The sequence below is a fragment of the Mytilus galloprovincialis genome, chromosome 12 (genome assembly GCF_965363235.1).
Source record: "Mytilus galloprovincialis chromosome 12, xbMytGall1.hap1.1, whole genome shotgun sequence".
In the NCBI taxonomy this organism is placed as follows: Eukaryota; Metazoa; Mollusca; class Bivalvia; order Mytilida; family Mytilidae; genus Mytilus; species Mytilus galloprovincialis.
Genome location: NC_134849.1, coordinates 59,640,699 through 59,668,187, shown reverse-complemented (window position 1 = coordinate 59,668,187; position 27,489 = coordinate 59,640,699). Strand labels below are relative to the sequence as shown.

At 31.9% G+C, this 27,489-nt stretch overlaps 1 protein-coding gene and 1 long non-coding RNA gene across 6 annotated transcripts in view; both read left to right on the top strand.

Moving 5' to 3' along the window:
• The window catches only part of LOC143054433 (ficolin-2-like), a 218,519-nt gene extending 206,578 nt beyond the window's left edge, over positions 1-11,941 (top strand). The window contains exons 1-7 of one of the 4 annotated variants that reach the window (XM_076227438.1): positions 3,577-3,761; positions 5,137-5,181; positions 8,080-8,162; positions 9,089-9,136; positions 9,713-9,809; positions 10,585-10,755; positions 11,486-11,931. In XM_076227438.1, coding sequence (XP_076083553.1) covers positions 3,746-3,761; positions 5,137-5,181; positions 8,080-8,162; positions 9,089-9,136; positions 9,713-9,809; positions 10,585-10,755; positions 11,486-11,736 — 711 coding nt within the window. In that variant the 5' untranslated portion in view covers positions 3,577-3,745 and the 3' untranslated portion in view covers positions 11,737-11,931. Of the gene's footprint in view, positions 1-3,574; positions 3,762-5,136; positions 5,182-8,079; positions 8,163-9,088; positions 9,214-9,712; positions 9,810-10,584; positions 10,756-11,485 lie in introns of those variants that run through there. The other 3 variants (XM_076227439.1, XM_076227437.1, XM_076227440.1) reach the window with 3 other exon arrangements.
• Positions 11,942-17,195: 5,254 nt separating this feature from the next.
• Positions 17,196-20,246, top strand: LOC143054434 (uncharacterized). Of its 2 annotated transcripts, XR_012971679.1 has the most exons (3): positions 17,196-17,578; positions 18,584-18,684; positions 19,887-20,246. It is a non-coding gene; the product is annotated as an uncharacterized LOC143054434 (long non-coding RNA). The 2 variants fall into 2 exon arrangements; XR_012971678.1 differs by lacking the exon at positions 17,196-17,578 and having other exon boundaries at positions 17,750-18,684.
• The last annotated feature ends 7,243 nt before the right edge of the window (positions 20,247-27,489 follow it).

Here is a 27,489-nt window from a genome sequence, read left to right as displayed (position 1 = left end):
TCTCTCTAGTCAGACATATTTGTAATCTTACAATCCATTGTGTTTATTCTATCTGTGGATTTTGTTTTGGTGTGCTTTCTTCCTTCAACAAAGATACATTTTCCCAAGACCCCAACCCCCCATTTTTCCCCTTCAACCCCAACCACCCACGTTTTGCCCTCTTAACCTCGTCAACGAGCGAACAAGATTTTCGGATTTTTAGGTCCGGTCCTGGCAGAAATTCCCCTCAAAATGTTCACGCGTATTTCGATATTTAAGTCCTTCGTTACTCCGCGGAATAAATTGACTATATACCATTTGTTCCTCTTTTTATAAGCTTCCGAATCAGATAGAAGGTAGATCTGTAATTAAGAGCTGAAGGGTCCTTGCAGTCCATTCCATTATTCAAAATATCCATTTTATTATTCAAAATTGACTGTTTCTTATTTTTCACGCGGATTTTGGCATTTAGGTCCCCCGTAACCCCTCTAATGGTCATTGCGGCACATATTGTTTCTTCTCAGTTTATTCCTCTATTTATTAGCTTTGTTGTGATGTATACATTTTTCCTTAATCAAGAGCTGACGGGTTGCAGCAGTCCATTCCATTATTCAAAATAAGCTATTTCTTCATGTTCAAGCGTATTTCGATATTTAGGTTCTTCGTTTCTACTCTAATATGCGTTGTGCACCAAGTTGACTATATACCTTTTGTTCCTCTCGTAATAAGCTTTCGAATGAAGTATAAGGTTTATACAAATTAGGGGCTAAAGGGTAGCAGCATTCCATTCCATTATTCAAAATATCTATTTCATTATTCAAAATTGGCTAATTCTTAATTTTCACGCGTATTTTGGCATTTAGGTCCTCCGTAACCCCTCTAATGGTCATTGCTGCACATATCGTTTATACTCAGTTTATTCCTCTATCAATACGCTTTAATTTTGTGTATAAATTTTGCCTTGATTAGGGACTGAAGGGTTGCAGCAGTCCATTCCATTATTCAAAATAAGCTATTTCTTCATGTTCACGCGGATTTCGATATTTAAATCTTTCGTTTCTCCTTTAATATTCGTTGCGGAACATATTGACAATATACATTTTGTTTCTCTCGTAATAAGCTTTCGAATAAGGTATTAGGTATATCTATAATGAGGGGTTAAAAGGTAGCAGCAGTTCATTCCATTATTCAAAATATCCATTTCATTATTCAAAATTGGCTATTTCTCAATGTTCACGCGTATATCGATATTCAAGTCCTTCGTTACTTCTCTAATATGCGTTGCAAAACATATTGACTATATACCTTTTGTTCCTCTCTTGATAAGCTTTCGATTGAGGTATACTATATATCTGTAAATAGGGGCTGAAGGGTCCTACCAGTCCATTCCATTATTCAAAATATCCATTTCATTATTCAAAATTGGCTATTTCTCAATGTTCAAGCGTAATTCGATATTTTAGTCCCTCGTTACTCCTCTAATATGCGTTGCGGAACATATTGACTATATACCTTTTGTTCCTCTCTTGATAAGCTTTCGATTGAGGTATTATATATATCTGTATTAAGGGGCTGAAGGGTCCTACCAGTCCATTCAATTATTCAAAATATCCATTTCATTATTCAAAATTGGCTATTTCTCAATGTTCACGGGTAATTCGATATTTAATTCCTTCGTTTCTTCTCTAATATGCGTTGCAAAACATATTGACTATATACCTTCTGTTCCTCTATTGAAAAGCTTTCGATTGAGGTATAATATATATCTGTAATTAGAGGCTGAAGGGTCATAACAGTCCATTCCATTATTCAAAATATCTATTTCATTATTCAAAATTGGCTATTTCTCAATGTTCACGCGTATTTCGATATTTAAGTCTTTTGTTACTCCTCTAATATGCGTTGCGGAACATATTGACTATATACCTTTTGTTCCTCTATTGATAAGCTTTCGATTGAGTTATAATATAAATCTGTAATTAGGGGCTGAAGGGTCCTAGAAGTCCATTCCATTATTCAAAATATCCATTTCATTATTCAAAATTGGCTATTTCTCAATGTTCATGCGTATTTCGATATTTAAGTCCTTCGTTACTCCTCTAATATGCGTTGCTGAACATATTGACTATATACCTTTTGTTCCTCTCTTGATAAGCTTTCGATTGAGGTATAATATATATCTGTAATTAGGGGCTAAAGGATCGTACCAGTCCATTCCATTATTCAAAATATCCATTTCATTATTCAAAATTGGCTATTTCTCAATGTTCACGCGTATTTCGATATTTAAGTCCTTCGTTACTTCTTTAATATGCGTTGCGGAACATACTGACTATATACCTTTTATTCCTCTCTTGATAAACTTTCGATTGTGGTATAATATATATCTGTAATTAGGTGCTGAAGGGTCATAGCAGTCCATTCCATTATTCAAAATATCCATTTCATTATTCAAATTTGGCTATTTCTCAATGTTCACGCGTAATTCGATATTTGAGACCTTCGTTTCTCCTCTAATATGCATTTCGGAACATATTGACTATATACCTTTTGTTCCTCTCTTGATAAGCTTTCGATTGAGGTATAATATATACCTGTAATTAGGGACTGAAGGGTCATAGCAGCCCATTCCATTATTCAAAATATCCATTTCATTATTCAAAATTTGCTATTTCTCAATGTTCACGCGTATTTCGATATTTAAGTCCTTCGCTACTCCTCTAATATGCGTTGCGGAACATATTGACTATATACCTTTTGTTCCCCTCTTGATAAGCTTTCGATTGAGGTATAATATATATCAGTAATTAGGGACTGAAGGGTCATAGCAGTCCATTTCATTATTCAAAATATCCATTTCATTATTCAAAATTGGCTATTTCCTCATTTTTACGCATATTGTGGCATTTTAGGTAAACCCTCTTATGGGCATTGCGAATCAGGATATAGCTATAGTGTCACAGTCAATTTTTTTTTATATTTATTTCACTATTCACCGCTTCAATTTGAATAATGAAACATAAACTATTTCATTATTCATTATTCATTTTTTAATATTGAATAGTGAATAGTGAACTATTTCATTATTCATTATTGAATAATAAATAATGAACTATGAATAATGGATGTACTTCAGCGTGGTCAAAAAAAGACGGTTTTATTTCTACATTCGTGAACATTTGATAAATGAGTTATTTGTTAAAATAAAACGTACTTTATAGAACATTTATATAATACAGAAATTAAAAAAAATTTAACAAAAGACAGCCTATGTTTATCTTTTAAAACAAAAATGTTATGAATTTCTATCGAAAGGAAAAATACGTCCACAAATCCGAATTTTTAGGAAATATCTAAAATTTCAGCCGTAATTTACTCAAAAAGTAGCACATGAAGGTATATTTTTTATTACATATTTGTTTTAATCAGGTAAAAAATAGCCTATATGCAAATTTTCATCCAAAATTCAATATGGGATCAAAACTGTATCGCATGCCCTTAACTCAACCATGCTACGACCGCACCAATGACCACAATTTACTTGGAACATGTGAAAGGATTGGCGACTTTCTAAAAAGTGTAATCGTACCGCTATTTGATGATTGATGTTGACTCTCCTCTCGTTTAAACTCGGCCTAATCTTTTGCGAGAGATGTAAATAATGTTAGTAAGGACACATATTATCTGATCTGACATTATATTAAGTCAGATAAGTTTGAATCACAGACCACATGTTGTTGTCACAACATAGAATCTTTAAACTTTTATGTGTAAAATGAAAGGTAAGAACGTTAAAGATATTATTACAAAAAAAAACTACAAATTCGAAATATAATCATTAGGCTAGAAAAACTGACAAGAGAAAGAAAAATATTATATGATGTACTTCTGGCTTTCCAGAAACAGACACAAAAGACAAGCCTGAAAAGTAAAAAAAATGTACCAACTTAATACGGTTTTGAGCAAAAGGGTGGTTCACACATTTAGTGAACGGTAAATGGGTTATACTTTTATAAATTGTGGCTTGGATGGAGATTTGTCTCATTGGAACTCATACCACATCATCTTATATTTATGTATAGGACAATATTTTGGAAGATTGTGTATACACGTTAGACACATGAAGTTGACGGCAACTTGCTGTCATTTTTTATGGTAATTCTGATCATAGCTTGTTACAAGATTAATAGAAATGACAGCATGTCCGAAACCTTTGAGAATTTAATATCTTTACGTAAATGACTATGTTTGGCGAGTTAAAAGGTTATGCCTGTAATCTTTAAAACTGTGAAAGTTGGTACCGATTTGAATAAGTTTAAGAAATGGGAGACAAAATCACGAAAACACAATAATTATAGACGGCAATAAGTTCTTAAGGAGTCATCGAATGAATTCGCATGTGGCCTCTTTCAGATATAATGATTTCTGATTATTTATGCTGTTTACATGCAAATAAGATCCTCCTTATAGATATAAGACGATGTGGTGTAAGTGCCAATAAGACAATTCTACATTCAAGTCACAATTTATAAATGTACCATTATTGGTCAAAGTAAGGTCTTCAACACGAAGCCTTTTGTTCATACCGACTATCAAGCTATAATTAGGACCCCAAACATCACTAGTGTAAAACCTTTCAAACGGGAAAACCAACGGTCTAAACTATATATAACAAAAAACGAGAAACGAGAAACACTTTTGAACCACATCAACAAACGACAACTACTGAACATCCGATTCCTGACTTAGGACAGGTGCAAACAGATGCAGCGGGGTTTAACGTTTCAAAAGGTACGAACTTTCGTCCTTATTTGAAACAATAGTGTATGTCATTTCCGTTTTAAAAAAAGGTTCTATTCCATTGTTGAAGATAATGAGAAAATCACGAGGTGTAAGTCTATCATGCATGACTGATTTGTTATTAGGCTCAGTTGTCTTTAATGGTCCAACTTCAACTTCATGAATTTGTATTCCAAGTAACAAACTATAAAGTCATGAATTATATTCAAATCATATATAGATTGATTCAATTGAAATTATAATGTAACGGTTTATTATATTTTGCCTTAACCTGGTCTATTAGTTTTTGCTTTCGTGGCATAGAAGAATTGCATTGTTTGTAATACAAAACATCGATTTGAACATGTTTATTTTCAGATTTCATATTGCTGTTTCTCTATTTAACAACACTGAGATCTACAGGTAAGTGATGTTGAACTGTTGACTTAAGTAAAAGTGGGGTCACAAACTGCGGCAATACAGCTTTTAGTCTGAGAGAACATTATTTATTTATTAGTTGTATTCGGCTATGATTTGGCAAAGTGAGTACTCTTAGTTCGGTGCTTTGTGTCTTTTACTTTAATGTTAGTTACTTTTGTGTCTGGTTCCGATCGTTTGAGTTGAGCTCAATGCAACTGTTTTACCAGTTTATTCTTATGTTGTGCTGTAACACCAGTGTCCAAAATTAGATGGAGGGTTCAGCGATCATAAACATGTTTAACCCTGCCACATTTTATATGTGTCTGTTCCAAGTCTGGATTCTGTAGTGCAAATGTTGTCGTTGGTTTATGTCTGTCATTTTTGTTTTCGTAAATTGATCTGTTATGAATTAAGCCGTTTTTTCTTTCAATTGAATTGTTTCACATTTCCATTTAAAGACCATTTATAGCAGATCGCGACTTTACGGACATATATTGATTTTTACATTGCGTTTGCAAATGTGGTATGTGACATTTCTGAACCAAAAGCAGATGCAACAAACCAAATAATTCAGTTTAAAATACTTTTTATAAAGATATAAAAAAAAACATTAGGAATTACGTATATGTAACCTTTCCCTATTTCTCTTGATGTTTGGTACAATGATTTCATTTTATGTGAAGTTAATCAAAAACTCACATTAAGATATATATCTTTCTTCTCAATTGTATTTTGGAGGAAAAATAGAAGAAAAAATGCATTAAACATCATAGATTTTTTGTTGTAATGATTTCCTTTTTAGTGGACTTTAGTACAAACTACTGGTATCTTGTTAAACGATTACATGATCAGTTTCAATATATAATGATCAATTCTAGGTTTTTGTGGTTAAATAGGACCACCACATTTTTCTAGAAACTATATTTTTTGGATATTGGTTTATCTTGAATTCAGTTTCTTATTTAAACTATTCAAATAAAGCTAAATTTAGCACACATGGTACTGGCTATCAAAAGTCATGCTAGATATAATCAAAAAAATATTGAAAATCATAGTTTTTCAGGAAAGAAAAAAATGATAATTAAAAGCCAATTGTTCAGAGAACAATTGAAGGTCTTTCCACCAAAAACAATGTATTTTAATATGAAAGTTGTGAAATTAAGTTGAAAACGTCATTTCAATCGTCAAATGATAGCCTATTGTACGCTGATTCCAAAAATATATGGTTTCTATACAATATTTTTTAAATAAGGGAGATAATTTGTTACTTCCTGTTTTAGAAATGTTACTTCTGATAATATTTGAATATTTAATTGACACTGATTCCAAATCTGGTACTATATACTTTTGTATTAATAAAGTACAAAAACCTACTTCCGGTTTACACGAGGTCACTTCCGGTTTTTTTTTCAAGGTTAAATTGTTTGATACCTTTTGCCAAAAGTCTCATGGCTTTATCATGTATACATATGAGGTAAAAGCAAAGGTCAAAATCTCGAACGTCAAATTAAGCTATGACCTTGAAATCAATTTCAATTACAAGGTCATCAACCAAGGACCTCAAATCAAGAGACCATAGGTCTTAATTATATTTGAGTAATGAGTTATATCACCATACACGTATTTTCAAATACAGGAGGGGAGAAAACTCCCTTTTACATTCAACGTACCCTTGCAATCAAAATTTATGTCTTACGACATGTGGCAAATAACAATTTAGAAAAAATAATTTGTCGATATCTTATACGGTTTCTGGAAATGAGTGGAAATAAGCCAAATTTCAAAATTAGAATATGACCTTGACCTTTGAACTTGACCCAGTTTTCATTTTTTTGGACCAAGGACCTTTAATCAAAAGATCTTAAGTCTCTATCACTTATGGTTTACAAGATAGAAATGCATATCACTTATAGCAAATGAATAAGGGGAAATAACTCTCATATGGAGCGTTCATATCGCTTCGGTCAAAATAGGACAAATCATGCGAAGGATATAACGAGCAATTTTATAAAATGAATTTGTCGTAATCTTTTAAGGTTGCGAAGGAGTAGTGGACACAAGGAATACATTGTTTGGGATAACTCCTACAAAGAAAAGTATTCGGTTACGCAGGGTAAATTTCAAAAGCGCATAAACTGTTCGATATCATATACCAAATATCTAAGCGACATATTGCAAAACAAATATTTATCGCAAGAACAAAATTAGGTGGAAGAAAAAAAAAATAATCAGAAGAAAAACAATAGGTCTTTCCACAGAAAAGTGGAAAGACCTAATAATTGAAACTGGGTACAGCGATTAGGAAACTTAATCACAAACTATAACACCTTAAGTAAATAAGATCACTTTTAAGGGTAGAGTTACTGGGGTATGGAATAAGGGGCATTCCTGGACTTACTGTCTGATAGTTGTTTAGAAACCATTGATTAACTGATGCCTATATGTTCATGCGGGGTGTATAAGCACACATGTACGCCCCATAGCTACCGGAATGCAGACGATAAGACAACCATAAAAATGTATGTAACAATTGTATAAGATTTGTTAGCTTATCCTAAAGATTATGCAAAGGTTCTCATTCTCTCTCTCTCTCTCTTTCAACGGTTAGTAGAGGTTGTTGCTGGTGGAACAATAACTGTCAGCTCTCATAAATCATATCAGTTATCAACGTTTCTTCCCAGCGAGTTTTGTGTCGCCAAATCATTGGATGAAATCAGCAAGTGGTTATGTCCCCCTTTTTGATCCTGCATTTATTAAAATCAATATAGACGTCCATTCGACGTTCTTCTTTTTTGTGTGTTTTGTTGAAATATATCGCGTATGACAATATTTGGATGTTTACAAAAATTAATCTATATTCAATGTTTACGAACTAAACTGATATATTTTGTTTTTTATAAGTTGCTGGTACAATATGTTTGTCATGTAGTGGAGTGGAAACGAAAGAGCAGTGTTCTCACTTGGAAACGTGTCGCAATGATGAGGTAATGTTTTTACTGTTGTATACTTGGTTCATTTATTTATAGGATTAAACGCCTTTTTAATGGAATTTATTGGTGTATAAACATGATAAACTCGACCAATTTCTTGTTCAGCTTGTGACCGAAAGCCAAATTATATAGTAAGCCACTCTGTTTAAAACTGTATTGCTAATAATTCTAACTAAACCCAGTGAGAATTGTGAGTGAATTGGTCGAGTTTATCATGTTTATACACCAATAAATTCCATTAAAAAGGCGTTAAAGCTCAGACAAATATTGTTATGTATGTTTGATGAGGTAGACACGAGACATACAACAAATCACACCATGTATATATAGATATATATATATATACAACTTGTCTAAACATCAACCCAACAATGTTAGATCTGTAAATTTGCTTTCGCAAATTTTTGGTTAATCCTCGCCGGGATTCGAACCCATGCTACTGTGATATCGTGACACCAAATCGCCTGCACTGCAGCCGTCCCGCTAGACCACACGACCACCTGGGCTCTCAAAAAAAAGAGCTTTCGCTGGCCGTGTGTTACCTTTCCTCGTCAGTTTTAATCTATCGGCGTACTACAGTACATGATATATAAAGCATGAAGATGTTATTGTTACAGATCAGCTAAACTATCTATAGTAAAGTATCCTACAAATTAATGTAATATACAGTCACAGAAAATTATTATACTTATAAGTACGTCTGAGGCAGTGACAACTCTACAACAGATGTATCCATCGGATCGCCATCAATGATGGTGATACATGGCTGTGTACATAATGTATACACAACTCGTCTAAACATCAACCCAACAATGTTAGATCTGTAAATTTGCTTTCACAAATATATATATATCGTAGTTATTTTCTAATAAGTTCGGCTGAATAAAGTGTGACTTTAACTAACTATTTTATTTCTACAGTCAAACGTGTGCCTAGGGAATGTGAGGATATTATCAATACAAAAAGCGGTGTGTATACTATATATCCCGATTCATATACTCCTGTTAGAGTATTTTGTATTATGACAAAAACTGAGAAGTGGACAGTAAGTTTTTCATTTCATATTTACTACGAACATGCTCAACAAACTGTTAATATACCCGATTAGACTAAAAAACCGTTATTGGTTGGTATAAAATAAGAGTTGAAATTTCCATGAACATGAGGAGATTATAATTCCACTGTCAATTCACGTCATTTTAAAAAGGAATTTGTTCAAAGATTTAAAAATGGAGATGAAAACACATTTATTATAAGACTATGCATATAACCTTTTACACCATTATCAAAATAATCATACTCGGATTCCACCTTTGAATGTTGCTTCTTACGGGGAAACCACTTATATAGTTAAAAAAGTAGCCCAGGATCTTAAATGCTTTTAGACTAACAACATAACACTATATTGAGACAACAAGGTCAATAATTTAAAGAAAGAAAACAAAAAACAAAATATCACGAGATTAAATACATATATATATATATTTGTATTCATAAATTTTCTACATAAAAACTTGAAAGCTTATTTGAACTGCCGGATCAAGGTTATACAGAAAAGATTGAATGGTTTTGTGGATTTCTATAGAAGTTGGGATGCTTACAAGCAAGGCTTTGGTGACCCTGCAGGCGAATACTGGCTGGGTATATATCATATGTTTTGTTGTTGTTGATATAATGAGCCTTATATGACATTAATTTATAGGTCAATATATCAGACCGTAACCTGTTTTCATTGTTGAACCAAGAAATATATTTTATCTATGTAAATAACTTTTCGGTATTTTCTCATTACGTATCGAACGAAATAGATATCTGTTTTGAAATACACATGATTCTGGTACATTTTATTCCGTATTATTAATTGAATGGCAATTGGAAAATAATAACTTATGTTCTGAATATCAAAACAAACATATAAATAAGCAGTATTTATCAAAATTCATCAGACGAATTGTTTGTAAACTAGCTTTTGCTCGATATTTAAACTCTAGATGGAAGGATATGAAATTGAGAAAGAAAATGGGGAATGTGTCAAAGTGACATCAACCCGACCATAGAGCAGACAACAGCCGAAGGCCTCCAATGGGTCTTCAATGTAGCGAGAATTCCCGCACCCGTAGGTGTCCTTCAGCTGACCCCTAAAAATATGTATACTAGTACAGTGATAATGGACGTCATACTAAACTCCGAATTATACACAAGAAACTAAAATTAAAAATCATACAAGACGAACAAAGGCCAGAGGCTCCTGACTTGGGACAGGCGCAAAATTGCGGCGGGGTTAAACATGTTTATGAGATCTCAACCCTCCCCCTATACCTCTAGCCAATGTAGAAAAGTAAACGCATAACAATACGCAAGTATAAAAGTAAACGCATATACAATGATATATATATATATGTTAAATTTCTTTTAGGAAACGATGCTATTCACAAAATTTCATCATCTACTGGTCACAAACTGTCTATTTATATGGAAGATTTCGACGCCAAATTTGTTTATGCTAATTTTTCTAATTTCCTTATCGTAGACGAATTGGAAAATTATCAACTCACAGTTACAGGCTTCTCTGGCTCACCTGGTGTTGGTATGCAATTAATACAGTTCTGAAAAAAAAATCAAATAACAAAAATATCGATTTCCGAGGAAAATTCTCAACAGAAAATCCATGAGCAAATGTCGAAATCAAATGCTCAAACACTTTAAACGAATGGATAACAAAATATTCCTGACACTTGGAACAGGCATTTTCAACATATGTTGAAAATAGTCGATTAAACCTTGTCGTATAGCTAGCTAAAACTCTCACTAAATTGTACGACAGTCGCATACAATACCATCATATTGACACCGATGTGTGAACAAACTAATCCGACCTGATAGGTAATAATGTCGAAAATAAAGGTACAGCAGTCAACATTGTGTATAAAAACAAAAAACATATGACAACAAAGAAAACTTAAATGCATACAGACAAAGCTCATTAGCAATACGAAAGACAAGAACAACAAATTTAGCATTGCAATTCAGACAAACGTTCTTTCCTTTGTATTTCTTTTTGAAATAAGAAACTAAACATTCTCAATGTGCTAGAACCTTATGTGTAAAAAACAGTCCGAGTATTGTTATTAAATAATTCTTCGTATTTTATCCTCTCACCCTATCATTTCTGTATACTCCATGTTTTATTTTGAGCATACAAAGCTGTTAACTCTTTTTATCATACATAATTCAAAAAATCGGTTTGACTATTTGAATCAGAAAACATTATTCTAGCTTTAATGGATTGCAAATATTTTAATATTGATTATTCTCAGGTGACGGTTTAAGTAGTGGAAACAGCTTTACCACTAAGGATAGAGATAATGATCTGTATGGTGGGAATTGTGCTCAGTATGAACATGGAGCATGGTGGTATGACTATTGTGGTCGCTCAAATTTAAATGGACGATATGTAGCAGGATTTAACAACAATGTAACATCTGTTTTCTATTTAGACTGGAAAAAAAGTTTCTACTCCCTAAAAAAGGTAACCATGATGATTAAAAGAATACGTAAAGTAAATTGAAATTTGAAAATGTTACTTATGCAGATGAAATTAAAATTTGAATGTGTACCGTATTATCTGTGCTTCTTTTATCTATATACAGATAAATATACAGTGTGGATGAGCAGTGATATGAGTGCCAAATATAATCTCTCAATAATTGGAATATCGAAAACTTTATCAGATTCTCTACATCGTTGTCTTTTCAATTTGATTTAAAAGTTATAAAAACCCTTGAAGATTTAGATAAAAGGCAAGATGTAGACCAGAATTAAATTAATTTGTTGACAACAAAAACGGATTGCATGAGTTCGTTCTCAGTAGGTAGAGCGGTTCTTATTTTCTAAATATTTACTATTTTAGGTAAATATAGATTTTTACCTCGACATCAGTGGATTTTCGGATTAAATCAATCAAAAGAATTAAATTACCAACTTAATAAGTCAGAGCCTCGGCGAGGACTTCAAAATTATTATTTAGCTATCGAAATTGAATAAACAAACTCATAAAAAATACAGGATTGAAATTTTGTGTTTTCCGCATATGCGTGTTTCGTCTACAAAAGACTCTTCAGTGAGGCTTGAAAAAAAGTTTAGAAGGCCAAATAAAGTACGAAGTTGAATAAATCCGATAATTGACGAGTCATTATGTGAGACCCTAATTGAAGAACAATTGTGTATGTCACTTACTAATTTAAAAGCTTTTGAAAAAAAAGAGATTTGATTAAATAAAAAGTGAAAACTATCCACCAGAGTTCAAGTGACGTTGATAGAGGCAAATGTTAGGTCTCCATAGGGTCTTAGATTCAAAGTGTTTTAATACTTTTTTGTAAATTTTCGTTGATAAGATTTGAATCGGCTGAAATGCGCTAGTTTTACAACATTCTTTTATCTATTTCAACTCCACATTTGCTCAAACATCATTGATTTTAAGGTAAAATGAGAATAAAAACGGAAAATGTTTAAAAGAGACAACAGACATCTTAATTACTGTAGATTCATTTATTTTCGTGTGTTTTAATTTTTGTGGATTGCTGAAAACTTGCATATTCGTAGATATTTCATTTCGTGGTTTTGCCAATCTCTGTATTCAATACCTGTTGACAATTAGTTTTTCGTTGAACATTTGTATTCGTGATTCACCTATACCAAAGAAAAATGGTATTCAACGAATAATAATGAATCCACAGTAGCAGAATACAGCGTAAGGCCACCAAATCGTCTTGAACGCAGCGAGAAAATTGCGCCTCCGTATGCGGGATTCAGCTGATCTTTAACAAAAATGTATAGTAATAGATAAAAGAAATGGGTATCCATCCATGACACAAAAGACTTTAAATGCATAGCAGATAATTATTGTTTTTCATCAAAAAGTAATTTGGAGGCATTCGACACTAATAAAACTATCTTATAGTATAAACTGATATGGTTTTTTTTATATTTTAATGATTACATAGTTTTAGTCAGAGCACAGAATCAATAGCAATAACTGAACCCGTCCTTGCATTTGTTTAAACAACCTAGTTGTTCAAATCTAATCTGTTTATAGTATATATCCTGTGCCCATATTTTGCTTACAAGTTATTGACACCTTTTCATATTACTTAACATGTTTTAGTCCTTATTTGGTGAACGAAAGAAATTGCTGCCCGTATCTTTAGACATATTTTTAAACTGTTATATGATACCATATATAGCATCTTAGACTGTAAATTAAAATTGTCATAAAAGATTCCTTATCAGGATGACTTAGCTCCATTTGTTTTTTGTTTGAATGCGTTCTTTCATATTCTTTATTCCTACCATATACTAGTAGTAGTATATCAAAAATATTACACATCATGATCTAAACGATTGTAATAATATTTTACAATTTCTTGTTTAGTTTTTGTTGGTAGATATTAGTTGCAGAATATAGTGTAATAAAATAAAGTAAGTCTTATAAAGAATTTTTTTTGACGGATAATGCATCTTGAAAAGTTCCGTTGGCAGTATTACATTTTATTGAAAAGTAGCAAAAAGTCAAATCACAAAAATACTGAACTTAGAGGAAAATAATCAAATCGGAATCACATGGCAAAATCAAATGACAAAACACATCATAAACGAATGGAATATTCCTGACTTGGTACAGGCATTTTAATAAGATAAATGTGTCACCATAAAATATTTAAGAAAAACAGATTTGGCCATTTCGAGACTATCTATAGACATGTATTTTTATGTACTGTGTGATCAATTTTTTTTTTTTTAACTTAAGACACGATCAAAAACAGCAACCAGGAATCAAATGGGCATAATACCATATTGGTACTTATTTAATCAAAAGCTATTTACCAAATCAAATATTGTGTAAGCCAGCCTGTGATATTAATATGCTATGCTCACCAAGTGAATTTGAAATTTATAAAGGAAAAAAATGTGATTTTTTATTTTATAATGTGTTTTTGTACATGTTAATTGCACTAGATGTACATTAGGTATGTAAGATTTATTTATATATGTATGATCTTATGCATTTTATTTTACAATGTTACTACAATTCATTGAAGAACATTTCACATAAGATCTCTCATGTTTCAACAATTAAAAATGTATTTGTTTTCAAGGTAAAGTTTGTTGTACTTCATTTATATATTGTTACGGACCTTATTTACTTAAATAAGAGAGAATACTTAATACATATAACATATATTATTTCTCCCCGCTTTTGCATGTTGTGCTGGAGGGGAGGGAATCGAAACGTGCACACATGTTATAGTAAGCCATATCTTATTAACTGGATAATTATATATCTTATCAGCTATAAAAAAAGAGTCGTATAAAAATATGTCATAACTAATACATTAAAATTGAGAATGGAAATGGGGAATGTGTCAAAGCGACAACAACCCGACCACAGAGCAGACAACAGCAGAAGGCCACAAAATGGTCTTCAATGTAGCGAGAAACTCTCGCACCCGGAGGCGTCATTTAGCTGGCCCCTAAACAGATATGTATACTTGTTCAGTGATAATGGACGTTGTATATAAGATATTTAGAATAAAACAAATAAATAATTAAAAACCAATTGTTCAGAGAACAATTGAAGGTCTTTTCACAAGTGAATATCTATTTTGATATTAAAATATAAGAAATCAGTCTAAAATGTCAGTTCATATGGCTTTATGATGTATAGAATGAATTTAAAGCAAAGGTCAAAATCTATGGACTTTCCCAATTGATCTTCCTCTAAGTTCAGTATTTTTGTGATTTTACTTTTTATGAGTATTCCGTGTGCCAAAATAAGGATAAATACATTTTGTAAGACCTATATGTACCTATCACGGGTTACACAATATCAATTTGCTATATTGTTCATGACATTGTTTACTTAAACTCACTTTCTTTTTTGTGAAATGGTAAAAAAACGTCACATTAACCTATGACCTTGACCTCAATTTCAAGGTCACAAACTGAGGATTTCAAATCAAAAGACCCTAGTCTCTAATATGTATGGTTAATAAGTTATATCACTTTAAACATAATTTAAGATATGATAGGGGCTAAAACTCCCATTCATTGTTTACGCACCCTTTCAACTAAAATTATTTAGTAACCACGTGTCGCAACTAACAATTTATACAAAATAATTTGTCGATATCTTATAAGGTTAATGAAAATGAGTGAAAATAAGACAAATTCAAAAATTAGAATATGACCTTGACCTTTGACCTTGACCTAATTTTCATATTTTTGGACCAAGAACCTCAAATCAAAAGATCCTAGGTCTCTATCACTTATGGTGTTCCAGTTTAAAATACATTTCAAAATTTCAAATACAAAAAGGGAAATAACTCTCATATGGAGCGTTCATATTGATTCGGTCAAAATTGGACAAATCATGCGAAGGATAAAACGAGCAATTTTATAAAATAAATTGTCGTAATCTTTCACAGTTGCGAAGGAGTTGTGATCACAAGGAAAAAAGTGTTTGGGGAGATAACTCCTACAAAGAAAAGTATTCGGTTACGCAGGGTTAATTTCAAAAGCGCAAAAAACTGTTCGATATCATATACCAAATATCTAAACGACATATTGCGAAACAAATGTTTATCGCAAGAACAAAATTTGGCGGAAGAAAAAAAAAATAATCAGAAGAAAAACAATAGGTCTTTCCACAGAATAGTGGAAAGACCTAATAAGACAATGCATGATCCGTTCGGTATTACGCGGTGATAAATGAATCATGCGATTGCACGTTAAAAATGGCAGCTGATATAAAAACAATTGGTTATTACTTATATTCACGCGTTAATGAAAGGTATAAGCTTTCACAATTCTGTTTAACCCAGCAAAAAAAGCTTAGCCGCAAAGTGTGTGTATTTTAGAAGTGAACCGATTTTAAAATCTCATTAATAAGATAAAATACTTTAAAAATGTACAAATGAATTCATTGATAAGGTAATAAATTATAAAAACGTCCATTCACCCTTCCGGTAATATTTTTATTTTTAGTTATTGTGTACCCTTTTGATTTTTTAACCCTGTATGCTAATATTCCCATGAAAATTTTAAAATTGTTTGTACGCACATTGAACAAATGATAAATGAATCATGCGATTGCACGTTAAAAATGGCAGCTGATATAAAAACAATTGGTTATTACTTATATTCACGCGTTAATGAAAGGTATAAGCTTTCACAATTCTGTTTAACCCAGCAAAAAAAGCTTAGCCGCAAAGTGTGTGTATTTTAGAAGTGAACCGATTTTAAAATCTCATTAATAAGATAAAATACTTTAAAAATGTACAAATGAATTCATTGATAAGGTAATAAATTATAAAAACGTCCATTCACCCTTCCGGTAATATTTTTATTTTTAGTTATTGTGTACCCTTTTGATTTTTTAACCCTGTATGCTAATATTCCCATGAAAATTTTAAAATTGTTTGTACGCACATTGAACGACAAATTTATGTGACGTATAAAATTTTCTGACGTCAGACACTCAAATCAATAAATGTGTTCGTAGATAGTAGATGTTTTTGTGTTCTGTTAAATTGTTCCTTTTAAAATTGTTAAACGATGATGACTGATGTACCCATATTTTGACTATTTTATTTATTGTGTCTGTTTATTTAACGCATCAATGTAAAAATATCGGAAATTGGTGAGACTGTCATTAAAGTGAGAGGGTTAGCGCTATAGAACCAGGTTTAATCCACCATTTTCTACATTTGAAAATGCCTGTACCAAGTCAGGAATATGACAGTTCTTGTCCATTCGTTTTTGATGCGTTTTGTTTGATTTTGCCATGTGATTATGGACTTTCCCAATTGATCTTCCTCTAAGTTCAGTATTTTTGTGATTTTACTTTTTATGAGTATTCCGTGTGCCAAAATAAGGATAAATACATTTTGTAAGACCTATATGTACCTATCACGGGTTACACAATATCAATTTGCTATATTGTTCATGACATTGTTTACTTAAACTCACTTTCTTTTTTGTGAAATGGTAAAAAATAAGCATCGACCACAAATATGATTGATACTTATACATGTTATAGATTATCGAAATTTTTGCAAGGGAAAGTCTGTTTCTAAGCTGCTGACGTACATTGATATCGAGTGGTGGCAGCCCGGAGATGAGATGTGACCAAGAAACAACCACGAGTCAAAAATGATTGATAATCTGTTGATTACTATTTTCAATTTCAGGTCATTGATTGCGCCCTAAGTGTCTAGAAATAATTTTAATCTCAAGCAAGAAGAATGATATAACATGTTCTTGGATTAATTTGCACTTCTCATTAGTGTAAATTGGGACCACACTTTTTTTAATCGTAGAATCATCAAATTTGGTAATAATGTACCTCTGGGGTAAGTAACACAATGCTATATGAAAAATCACCATAAAATATCGAAGCACACAAATGTGTCCATAGTACGTACACGGATGCTTCACTCGCACTATCATTTTCGATGTTCAGTGGACTGTGAAATTGAGGTAAAAACTTTAATTTGGCTTTAAAATAAGAAAGATCATATGTTTCCAGTTTGTTGGACTTAACTTCATCAAAAATTACCTTGACCAAAAACTTTAACCAAAAACTTAACTTTGCACTATCAATTTCTATGTTTAGTGGACTGTGAAATTGGAGCCAAAACTTTAATTTTGCATTAGAATTAGGAAGACTATATCATGGGAAACATGTGTACTAAGTTTCAAGTCGATTGGAATTCAATTTCATTAAAAATTACTTTGACAAAAAATATTTAACCTGCACATAGCTTGTGTTTTTCATAATCATAATTAGGTACAAAGTACAATCCTTTTGCGAGTTTCACATTATGTCTTTGTTTGAGTTCATTTTCAGTTATGTACACATTTTAATTCTTTTATGTTTTTGGATATACCATTCCCATTCAATCTGTTTTGGCAAAATGCATTTATATTTCCAGTACGTAACAAGTCAGAACATTCATTTGCAAAAACCCTCCTGCCAACCTACCCTCCCCATCCGATTCCCATAAAAAAAATTGTCTGTCCTAATCCCAAATATATCTTTTACACATTCAGTCTGAGCTTCTATCCAAAACCGAAGTCTTCAATCTTTGATGAATCTTACTAACTGTGTTAATGTTTACCTTGTGGTAATATTTATTAACTAGGCCACGCACAAGTAAACAATGTAACCACTGATTACCATGCTCTTGACTCGCGACAGACACATACATGACATGATGGGGTTCAACATGTTTAGAGCGCTAAACCCTCCCCTTAACCTGTGAAAGTGGTGTAACAGCACAAAATAAGAACACACTATAAACATTAGTTATATCTATAATCAGTCATACAAATTCAACGAATAGGAATTTCCACAGGTGTAGATAAAGAAAATAGGTGGTCGACTAATGCAGTACAAACAAATAGGTGTGATAGTCAAGACATTTGAAATACCACACTAGCTGAAATTAAAAAAAAGGTATAGAAATTTATTTCTAATAATCATATGTTGATTTTTAAAATATTCAGCAATTTATACACAACTCAGTAAGAACAGTTTTTAAAATATTTTTTTCATGTAACTACGGTGGTAACCTGATTGCATTTAACTTAAAAGAGAGGCGAAGGATACAAAAGGGACATTCAAACTCATAAATATGGAATAAACTAAATAATATTGCTGTATCACTTTATAAGTGTTTTTTTTCAAACTTGGGAAAGACAGACGATAAAATGTGCTTGTTGACTTATAATGTATAATTAGTTATCAAAGGTACCAGGTTTATAATTTAGTACAAAACAAACTATTGACTGCTGTACTCTTATTTTTGACGTTTATAACAATAATGTCTGTTTTGTTTGGTTTACACTTCGATGTCAATATACATCATAATGATATTTTATGTTCCACCTTTTTCTACATAAGTAAATGACCATACCAGGTCAGGAATATGACCAGTGTCGTGCTTTTGTTTGATGTGTTTTAGCTTTTGATTCTGCCACTTGCTTGGGGGAAATACGTTTAGAATATTCATAAGAGTTTGACATTTTGTTCTTTTACTTGTTAGGTCTTTCGGCCTGAGTATAGAACTTGATTCAGTTTAATTTGCATTCATTCATTGAACAACATCGTTGACATAATTTTACATAAAATGTTGATAATAATTTGATAACTACCCTATTTGGATTTACATTTTCTGCACATATCGCCGAATATTTCAATGCATGGTGATAGACAAATTTTATCTAGAAAGGTTATATATTTACTTAAGATTAATCTTAAATACTTTCTTTTTTAAAAGTATCGATTTTTCTATGTCTGTATGTGATAAGCATGCCTACCTGTTTTATTAATAGCCTAAGCTTTTAACTGTTTTTACTGTATTTCCGAATGTCTAATCTTTAGCAACGACTTCTGCAATGGATTTGATGATAGATGTGACATAAACGTGTGATACACATTCGTTAGTTTCTTGTTTGAATTGTTTTGAGGCATTTTATAGCTGACTGTGAGGTATCTGATTTGCTCATTATTTACAGCCATACGGTGACATATAATCGTAAGTGTCTGTGTCATTTGATATCACGTTCAGAGTTGTCTCATTTGAAATCATACCATATATTCTTATCCTATACACAAACAATGACATACTAATTATTATATTTATCATTATTTTCTAGAACACAATGGACCTGATAACTGGAGCTGTATATATCGTATTTGCAGTTGTTATTTACTTAATTATCTTAACCGTAATGTGGTCCCGTAAAAATGTACGACTCACAACTGAGGGATCATTTAAAGAATCAAAACCGCATTTTAAATTTGGTTGGGAGACATATTTTCCAACTGACCAGGATGATAGATTTAAGAAACAATAATTTTTCAAAACATTGGATATAACTTTACAATGTATCATTGGATCAATTCACATTTTATGTTAATTCGTCGTCTCTGCTGTTTAGTCCAGAAACTGTTCAAAATTATCACAAATTAAAACATGTATATTTGGATTGAATTAAAATGTTGAAATTGCAGAATGTAGATAAAAGAAGATGTTGTACGAGACCCAATGAGAGAACTCTATATCCAAGTAACATTTTGTAAAAGTAAACCATTTTAGGTCAAAGTACTGTCTTTAACATGGAGCCTTGGCTCACACCGTACAGCAAGCTATAAATGCCCCACAAATGACTAGTGAAAACCCTTCAGAAATGTTAAATCAATGGTCTAATCTATATGAACACGAGAATCGAGAAACACTTATGAACCACACCAACAAACGACAACTACTGAACACGAGGTTCCTGACTAAGGACAGGTTCCTCTGGCCTTTGTTACTCTTGTTTGTTTTTTTAATTTTAGTTCATTTATATGATTATGTGTTTTAAAAGGGTGACGTCCATTTTCACTAAACTAATACATGATTTTCTTTAAGGGCCAACAGAGAACCCCCTCCGGGTGCTGGATTTTGTCGCTGCGTTGAAGACCCATTGGTGTCTTTCGAATGTTGTTTGCTCTTTGGTCGGATTGTTGTCTCTATGACATATTCCCAATTTCCATTATCAATTAAGAAATTAAAAAGCATGCACCATGGTCTAAAGTCAACTTAAACACATCCAAGGCATTTAGTATTCCAGTATTATAATGTGTCTGTCCCAAGCCGGGAACATTTATATCATTTGTTTTCGATTGTTCGTGTCTGTCATATTCGATTTTCGTAAATTGTTTTGTTATAAATTAGGCTGCTTTTTTCCTCAATTGATATTTTTTTCATCATAGTTTTCATGTCGCGGACTTTTGCAGCCAACTATACAGTATTTTTTTTTTCGATGTTGAATAGCGTATAGTTAGTTGTCTCATTTGCAATTACATCACATCTCCTTAATTGTATATATCTACAGCACTTAAGAAGACACTAACAGTTTGTTTGCAATGTCGTGACATTATAACACTGTATAAGCGTGCCTTGTAATGACAAGTCACTCGTATCATTTTATGTAAAAGCGACATTCCATTCTACCAACTGGAGGTAGAAAGTTTCGCCGGAGGAGCTGTAACCTAATTTCTACTAAAATAACACAACTCACAAACTTTGAATTTGATAGACTGAAACACCATTATAATGTCCATGTCGCTCTAATAATAATAATAAAAACAAACCAAAACATACACGCACATAAAACACCTAAAAAAAAAACAAAACAAAAACAAAACCACAAATTCAGACAGATAATAACAAACATCATGTTTCTAGAACAACCTTCATCTAGTACACACGAAAACTGATGTTGGTAAGGTGGTATGCAAAACACAACATTGAAATATGTATCTATTAGTTAACACATAATGTCTAGATTTATGAACTTTATAAAGAACATCAGTGTAAAAATTGTGATGATACATCAATTTTTTGTCAGAAATAAAAGTTATGCAGGTACATCCAAACTTTCTTACCATTTTTATATCTATGAAAGAATTTTGTAAAGGTTATAAGGATGTTTGCTCCTCTACTTTTTGAATTTTTGCCAAATTTTCGGAATCCTCTGATTTTATCCCTGTATTTACATTAAAAAAATTTGCCCACTTATTTACCTTTCTTTTCATATTTTTATTACATATTATTTAAAAAGCCATATTTAAAAATCTTATGAAATCCTTGTTATTTTTTCATAGTGTTTTAAACAAAAATGGTGCCAATGTTAAGTGAAAGAAAAATCTAGAGACAATTATTTCCCGCCAAATTTTCAACGGCTTATATCTCGAAAACAAGCACATGCACCCTCTATTTGTTTTTCTGCTTTTTTTAGTTTCTTTATTTATATACTTTCAATTCATAACAATCTTTTAGAAAGTTTGTTATTTTCAAACAGAGTAGCCAACATCCTTAATCAACTTATTGTTACGAAATCCCTAACTGTCTTTTGCTTGACCAGATATGCACAAATTTTTTTCATCGAAATATACAGCAAATTCCAGAAACGAACATAGCTAGCAGGATGGAAATATATCATCAAATCATTCAATACGGGCTGAGGGATTATGCCTTTTGTGGTCTCATTGACATAAACCATGCTTACCTTCATTTGAATGTTCAAATCTGCAAATTGTGCATTCATATCCTTTGTGGTCTTGAAGTATAGATTCTTGGTCCTGAAGTTGTTTTTCAACTTAATAACGTGTAATACATTGCTTATATTTGTATTTATGAAAAATACTTTTACTGTTTAGTTCTGTTTTATTGATATTTATTTGACGTGGCTCGTTTCTAGTTCATCTCGTCATTGTGATATTGTTCTATGACAATTCTCGTATTCTTGTCTTTCATTTTGGCTAATGTGCTTTGTCTAGATGACTTTTGGTGTTTATTTGATACATACATGTATGACGTGGCTCTGTACTTATACATCCCGTTATGGTGCTATTGTAAAACATTTTTGTATTCTTGTCTTTCATTTGTGCTAATGTGCTTTGTCTATCTGCCTTTTGATGTTTCTTTGATATGTATATACGTGGCTATGTATATATGGATCCCATCATTGTGTTATCGTACTACCATGGTAAATTTGTGTATTCTTGTCTTTAATTTTTGATAGTTCGCTTGATTCATATTTGTTTATTTTTATAGTGATTAGGATAATAACACAATGTTGACTGCTGTGCCCCTTTTTTGAAATTTTTACCTATTATGTCTGTTTGTTTTGTTCACACATCGTTGTTAATTTAATGCAATTTGATGCAACTGTCACACAAGTGATAGGTTAAGCTTGCTTTAAAACCAGGTTTATTCCACCAATTTCGACATAAGAAAATGCCTGTTCCATGTCAGGAATATTACAGTTGATTCGTTTGCTGTGTATGAGCTTTCGATTTCTCCTATTAAGTAGGGACTTTCTTTTTGAATTGTTCTCAGTATTTTTGTGGTTTAAAGGAAAAGTCTCATGTGCATATATTTTTTAAGCAGTTTGCATGCTATAGCCACCCTACAAATCCACAGAGGCAGGGTTTTCGCTGGCGGTTTGCGAAAAAAAAGTGGCGATAAAAATTCGTCATTTGCGAAAGAAAAAAGGTAAATTTTAAACGAAAAATATATTTATGTTACTTGGCGAAAAAAAAAAATAAAGTGGCGAAAAATGTATTGTTTTGGCGAAAGAGGTGGCGAAAAAAATAATTGACCCAGGGGAAACCCTGCACAGAGGGTAAACAAAATACACAGAGACTATGCTCTCACCATCTAAGGCTTTACTTATCCTCTTTTGATCTGTATGGGGTCAGTAGGAAACAATACAATAATATGATAAAACTTGGTTGTATAAGTTTGTAAGCGCCCAATCCTTCTATTCGTAGATCATGTCGATACACTATAAAAATTCGTTTAGCTTTACCCTGTTATATATTTGGTCATCCTTTTGAAGCTTAAACCGTTAGCATTGTCTTATTTTACATGTTAGAAATTTTGCCACTAGGAAAATGTTTTGGTGTTTATTACAAGTCTTTGATTATTTCATCTGCTGTCATATATGCACCTCTTTTAATAAATTAGACAATTAGAGTTTACCATTTGACACGTCGTTTGAAGCTGTCCTATTCACGTGTATCCATAAATCCATCATCAATCTATAACATGTTCAAATCTGTGATTACATCATCAACTTTTTACACGGTTTTATTAGATTTAGTTTTAGATATTGAAATTGTAGATTTTTTCCATCTGAACATTTTGTTTGGATGTTACGAATAATCTAGAAACTATTTGAAATAGACATATCTATTTCATATACATATTATATGATCGTACTGTTCTTTTAAAGGATGTCTTTTTTAAAAAGGGGTTGTTTTATACCAGTAAACGGGTTTGGAAACTGATTTTCTTTAAATTTCGTCAACCAAGGTTTTTGTCAACACAATCAATTCGAAAAGGGTGAACACCGAATCAATCGTCTTGTTCGTTCCTTTATGTAAAAATACTTAGTTAGTTACCACCTGATGAAGGGAAAATAAAGTGAATATTGGGGACAGCGTGTTAGTTATTTTTCATACCCCTTATAAATGTATTTCCCTATGTTTGATGCTAAAGAAGTGATTTCGGCAGCTTACAAAAGGTTAAAAATGAGAATGTCTGACGTAGTTTAAATAATTAAAGTCCCCATTAACATATCATTGTCCGTATTTTGAGCAAGGTGAAATCTTCTTTAATTTTGATATAGTGCGGAAAGACCAAATTCAAATGGCAAAAAAAAAAGGCCCAAAATCCACCAAACAAATGGATAACAACTATAATGTTCTTGGCTTGGTACAGCCATTTCTTTATGTAGAATATTTTGAATTTACCTGGTTATATAGGTAGCTAAATCTCTCACAGGTATGATACATGCACAAAACATTCTATCGAGAACAATGTGTGAACAAAACAAACAGAAATGATATTATGATAGGTGAAAATGGAGATAAAGCACTTAACATCGTGTTTTATATTTAGTATAAAAACAAACAAAAAGGTCAACAAAGAAAAACTAAATATCATATTGAATAGACACGTCTCGAACTGTACAGTTATAATATTGTCAAGTCATGTCTTTGAAAACTAAAATAAATCTTCGATTTCTATAAAATAGAGTTTAACATCATTGTTGAAATTTTAATCAGTCTGATGATTTTTTCGTATGAATTATTTCCAATTTCATAATGGTGAGGTATCTTATAGCTTACGATTCGATTGTACGATTGTACGATTCGCTTGTGTTTGTAACAATGGTTTAGATTTTAACGAGAGAAATTTACACCAGGGTTTTCGATATCACAAACTAGTCAAAACATTTACTAAATTTTATCATCGGTATCATCGGTATAAGGACATCATTCGTAAATATAGCTCAACATGCAGACTACTTATACGTTCAGGTACAAAATATATTTCACATCCAATATTTTATGGAAATATTCTTTATGAAGCACAAAAATGTCAGTATTCACCTCAGAAGCTAACAAAACCTTTAAATAGACTTATAAAGAAGGGATATAGTTACGATACTGTTGTCAGGTTATTAAAGATTGCACGTTTGGCATTAATATTGATTCACTTATAGGGTCTTTGCATCGGAACACATTTATTTAAAAAAACATTTGTTTGCATGACACGGGTTATGTTCTTTTCGTATATGTCATAATGGTATGATACTAAACCCCTCACGGGAAGGATTGTGTCTGACATTCAAATGATGAAGACATAATATTTCAATCAGTTTAATTGAAGTCTGGAGCTGCCTTGTCAGTTACCTGCTAGTAGTCTGATATTATTTAATTATAATTGTCATTTTGTTTATTTTCTTTGGTAACATCTTCTGACATCAGACTCGGACTTCTCTTGAACTGAATTTTAATGTACGTATTGTTATGCGTTTACTTTTCTGCATTGGCTAGAGGTATGGGGGAGGGTTGAGATCTCATAAACATGTTTAACCCCGCTGCATTTTTGCGCCTGTCCCAAGTCAGGAGCCTCTGGCCTTTGTTAGTCTTGTATTATTTTTAATTTTAGTTACTTGTGTACAATTTGGAGTTAAGTATGGCGTTCATTATCACTGGACTAGTATATGTATTTTTTTAGGGAACAGCTGAAGGAAGCCTCCGGGTGCGGGAATTTCTCGCTGCATTGAAGACCTGTTGGTGACATTCTGCTGTTGTCTTCTCTATGGTCGGGTTGTTATCTCTTTGACACATTCCCCATTTCCATTCTCAATTTTACTATACATTATGAGTTTGCTTATTAAAACAGGTCATACTTTAACCGTCAAATGGTATCAATGTTCGATGCCTACTGGAATGCCAAAGTTTGTCATAGTACGAAATAGAAAAAGTTTTATTCCACAAGATTTTCATTCTATAGAAATAAAGGGAGGCAGTGCATTTCTTTGGTTGTTGACTATATATTAATGTATTTGATTTGTGATCAATTTAAATGCCTTCAATCTAAATTTAGATTATAAATATTTATTTGCACATAATTCTATTTTAGATTCATTTTCATGAAAATTTCCATTATTTCATCAAAACTAAGTTTAATTCAAAATAAAACTATAACATTAAAATGGAATGTTTACTATGGTTTATATTTTCAACGAGCATCGTATTGACAGGTAAGAAACCAAATGTAATATATAATAATAATAAAATTGATGAAAAAATTGAAAATAATTTCTCTGAGCTTGGTTGAAAGAAATCTGCTTGCTTAATTAATTTTCAGTAATAATTATCCCATTAACAATCAGAACGATCCAGAGTTTTTTTGTATGTTTTAAGCAAAAACAGTTTTGACAGCGATGCATGGGAAAACTATTGGTATGGATTGGGGGTACTTATTTTCTATCTATTTTCATCACATTTTAAGGTTTTTTAAACCCCACTTATTATGAAAGAATCATTGACAAATAATTTAGGCATTGATTTGTTTCTATGAAAATTTGATTGCTTTATTCTAGACATTTTTAATTTCTGTTTTACCTTTTCTAATACATAAATCTCTATTTTTTTAACATTTATTCCTTATCAATTTATGAGTTTGACTGTCCCTTTGGTATCTTTCGTCCCTCTTTTACCACCTATTATTCTTTTAATTTTTTTGAGCTTCAAATACAATCTTAATTTACTAGTTTTCCTACGATATGTTAATGTACTGTCATTATTTAAAATAAATATCAAATCTTTATTTGGGTTTCAAACTTTGACACTGACTGTTTAGTTAATGTATCCATCACTGACTAAACATATCTCATACATTCTACTTTTGTGTTTTTTTTTAGCTGAAGCAGATTGCGACGCCAAAAGCGACAAAGGTATTAAAAATGAAGTTGTTGAAATAACGTTCTCAAAAAACAAGTGTTCAATATCATGTCATATAGACAAAGACAAGGCAAAGACAATATATTTTATGAAGTTATTGAAGCAGACAAATGGCTCATTTTACGATGTTCTACATAGCCGTCGTAATGGCGAAAGTTTTAAAACAACATTGTTCAATTGTACAGATATGCAATCTAGATCTTCACACAAAGGACCAGATCTTGATGAAGCGACAATGGTGTTTGAATTAGATTCAAATCACTTACTAGATACAGACAATTCGCTGTACAAATGTGAAATAGATTCTGAGTCTTACAAGGGAATTCAATGGAACACGGCGAATATAGATTGGACAGGTATATATGTTCATATGTATGCATGTTTAGACCTCAAGAATATAACTAAGATATGCGTAGCATAGTTTTTGATGCTTGAAAAATTAAAGGA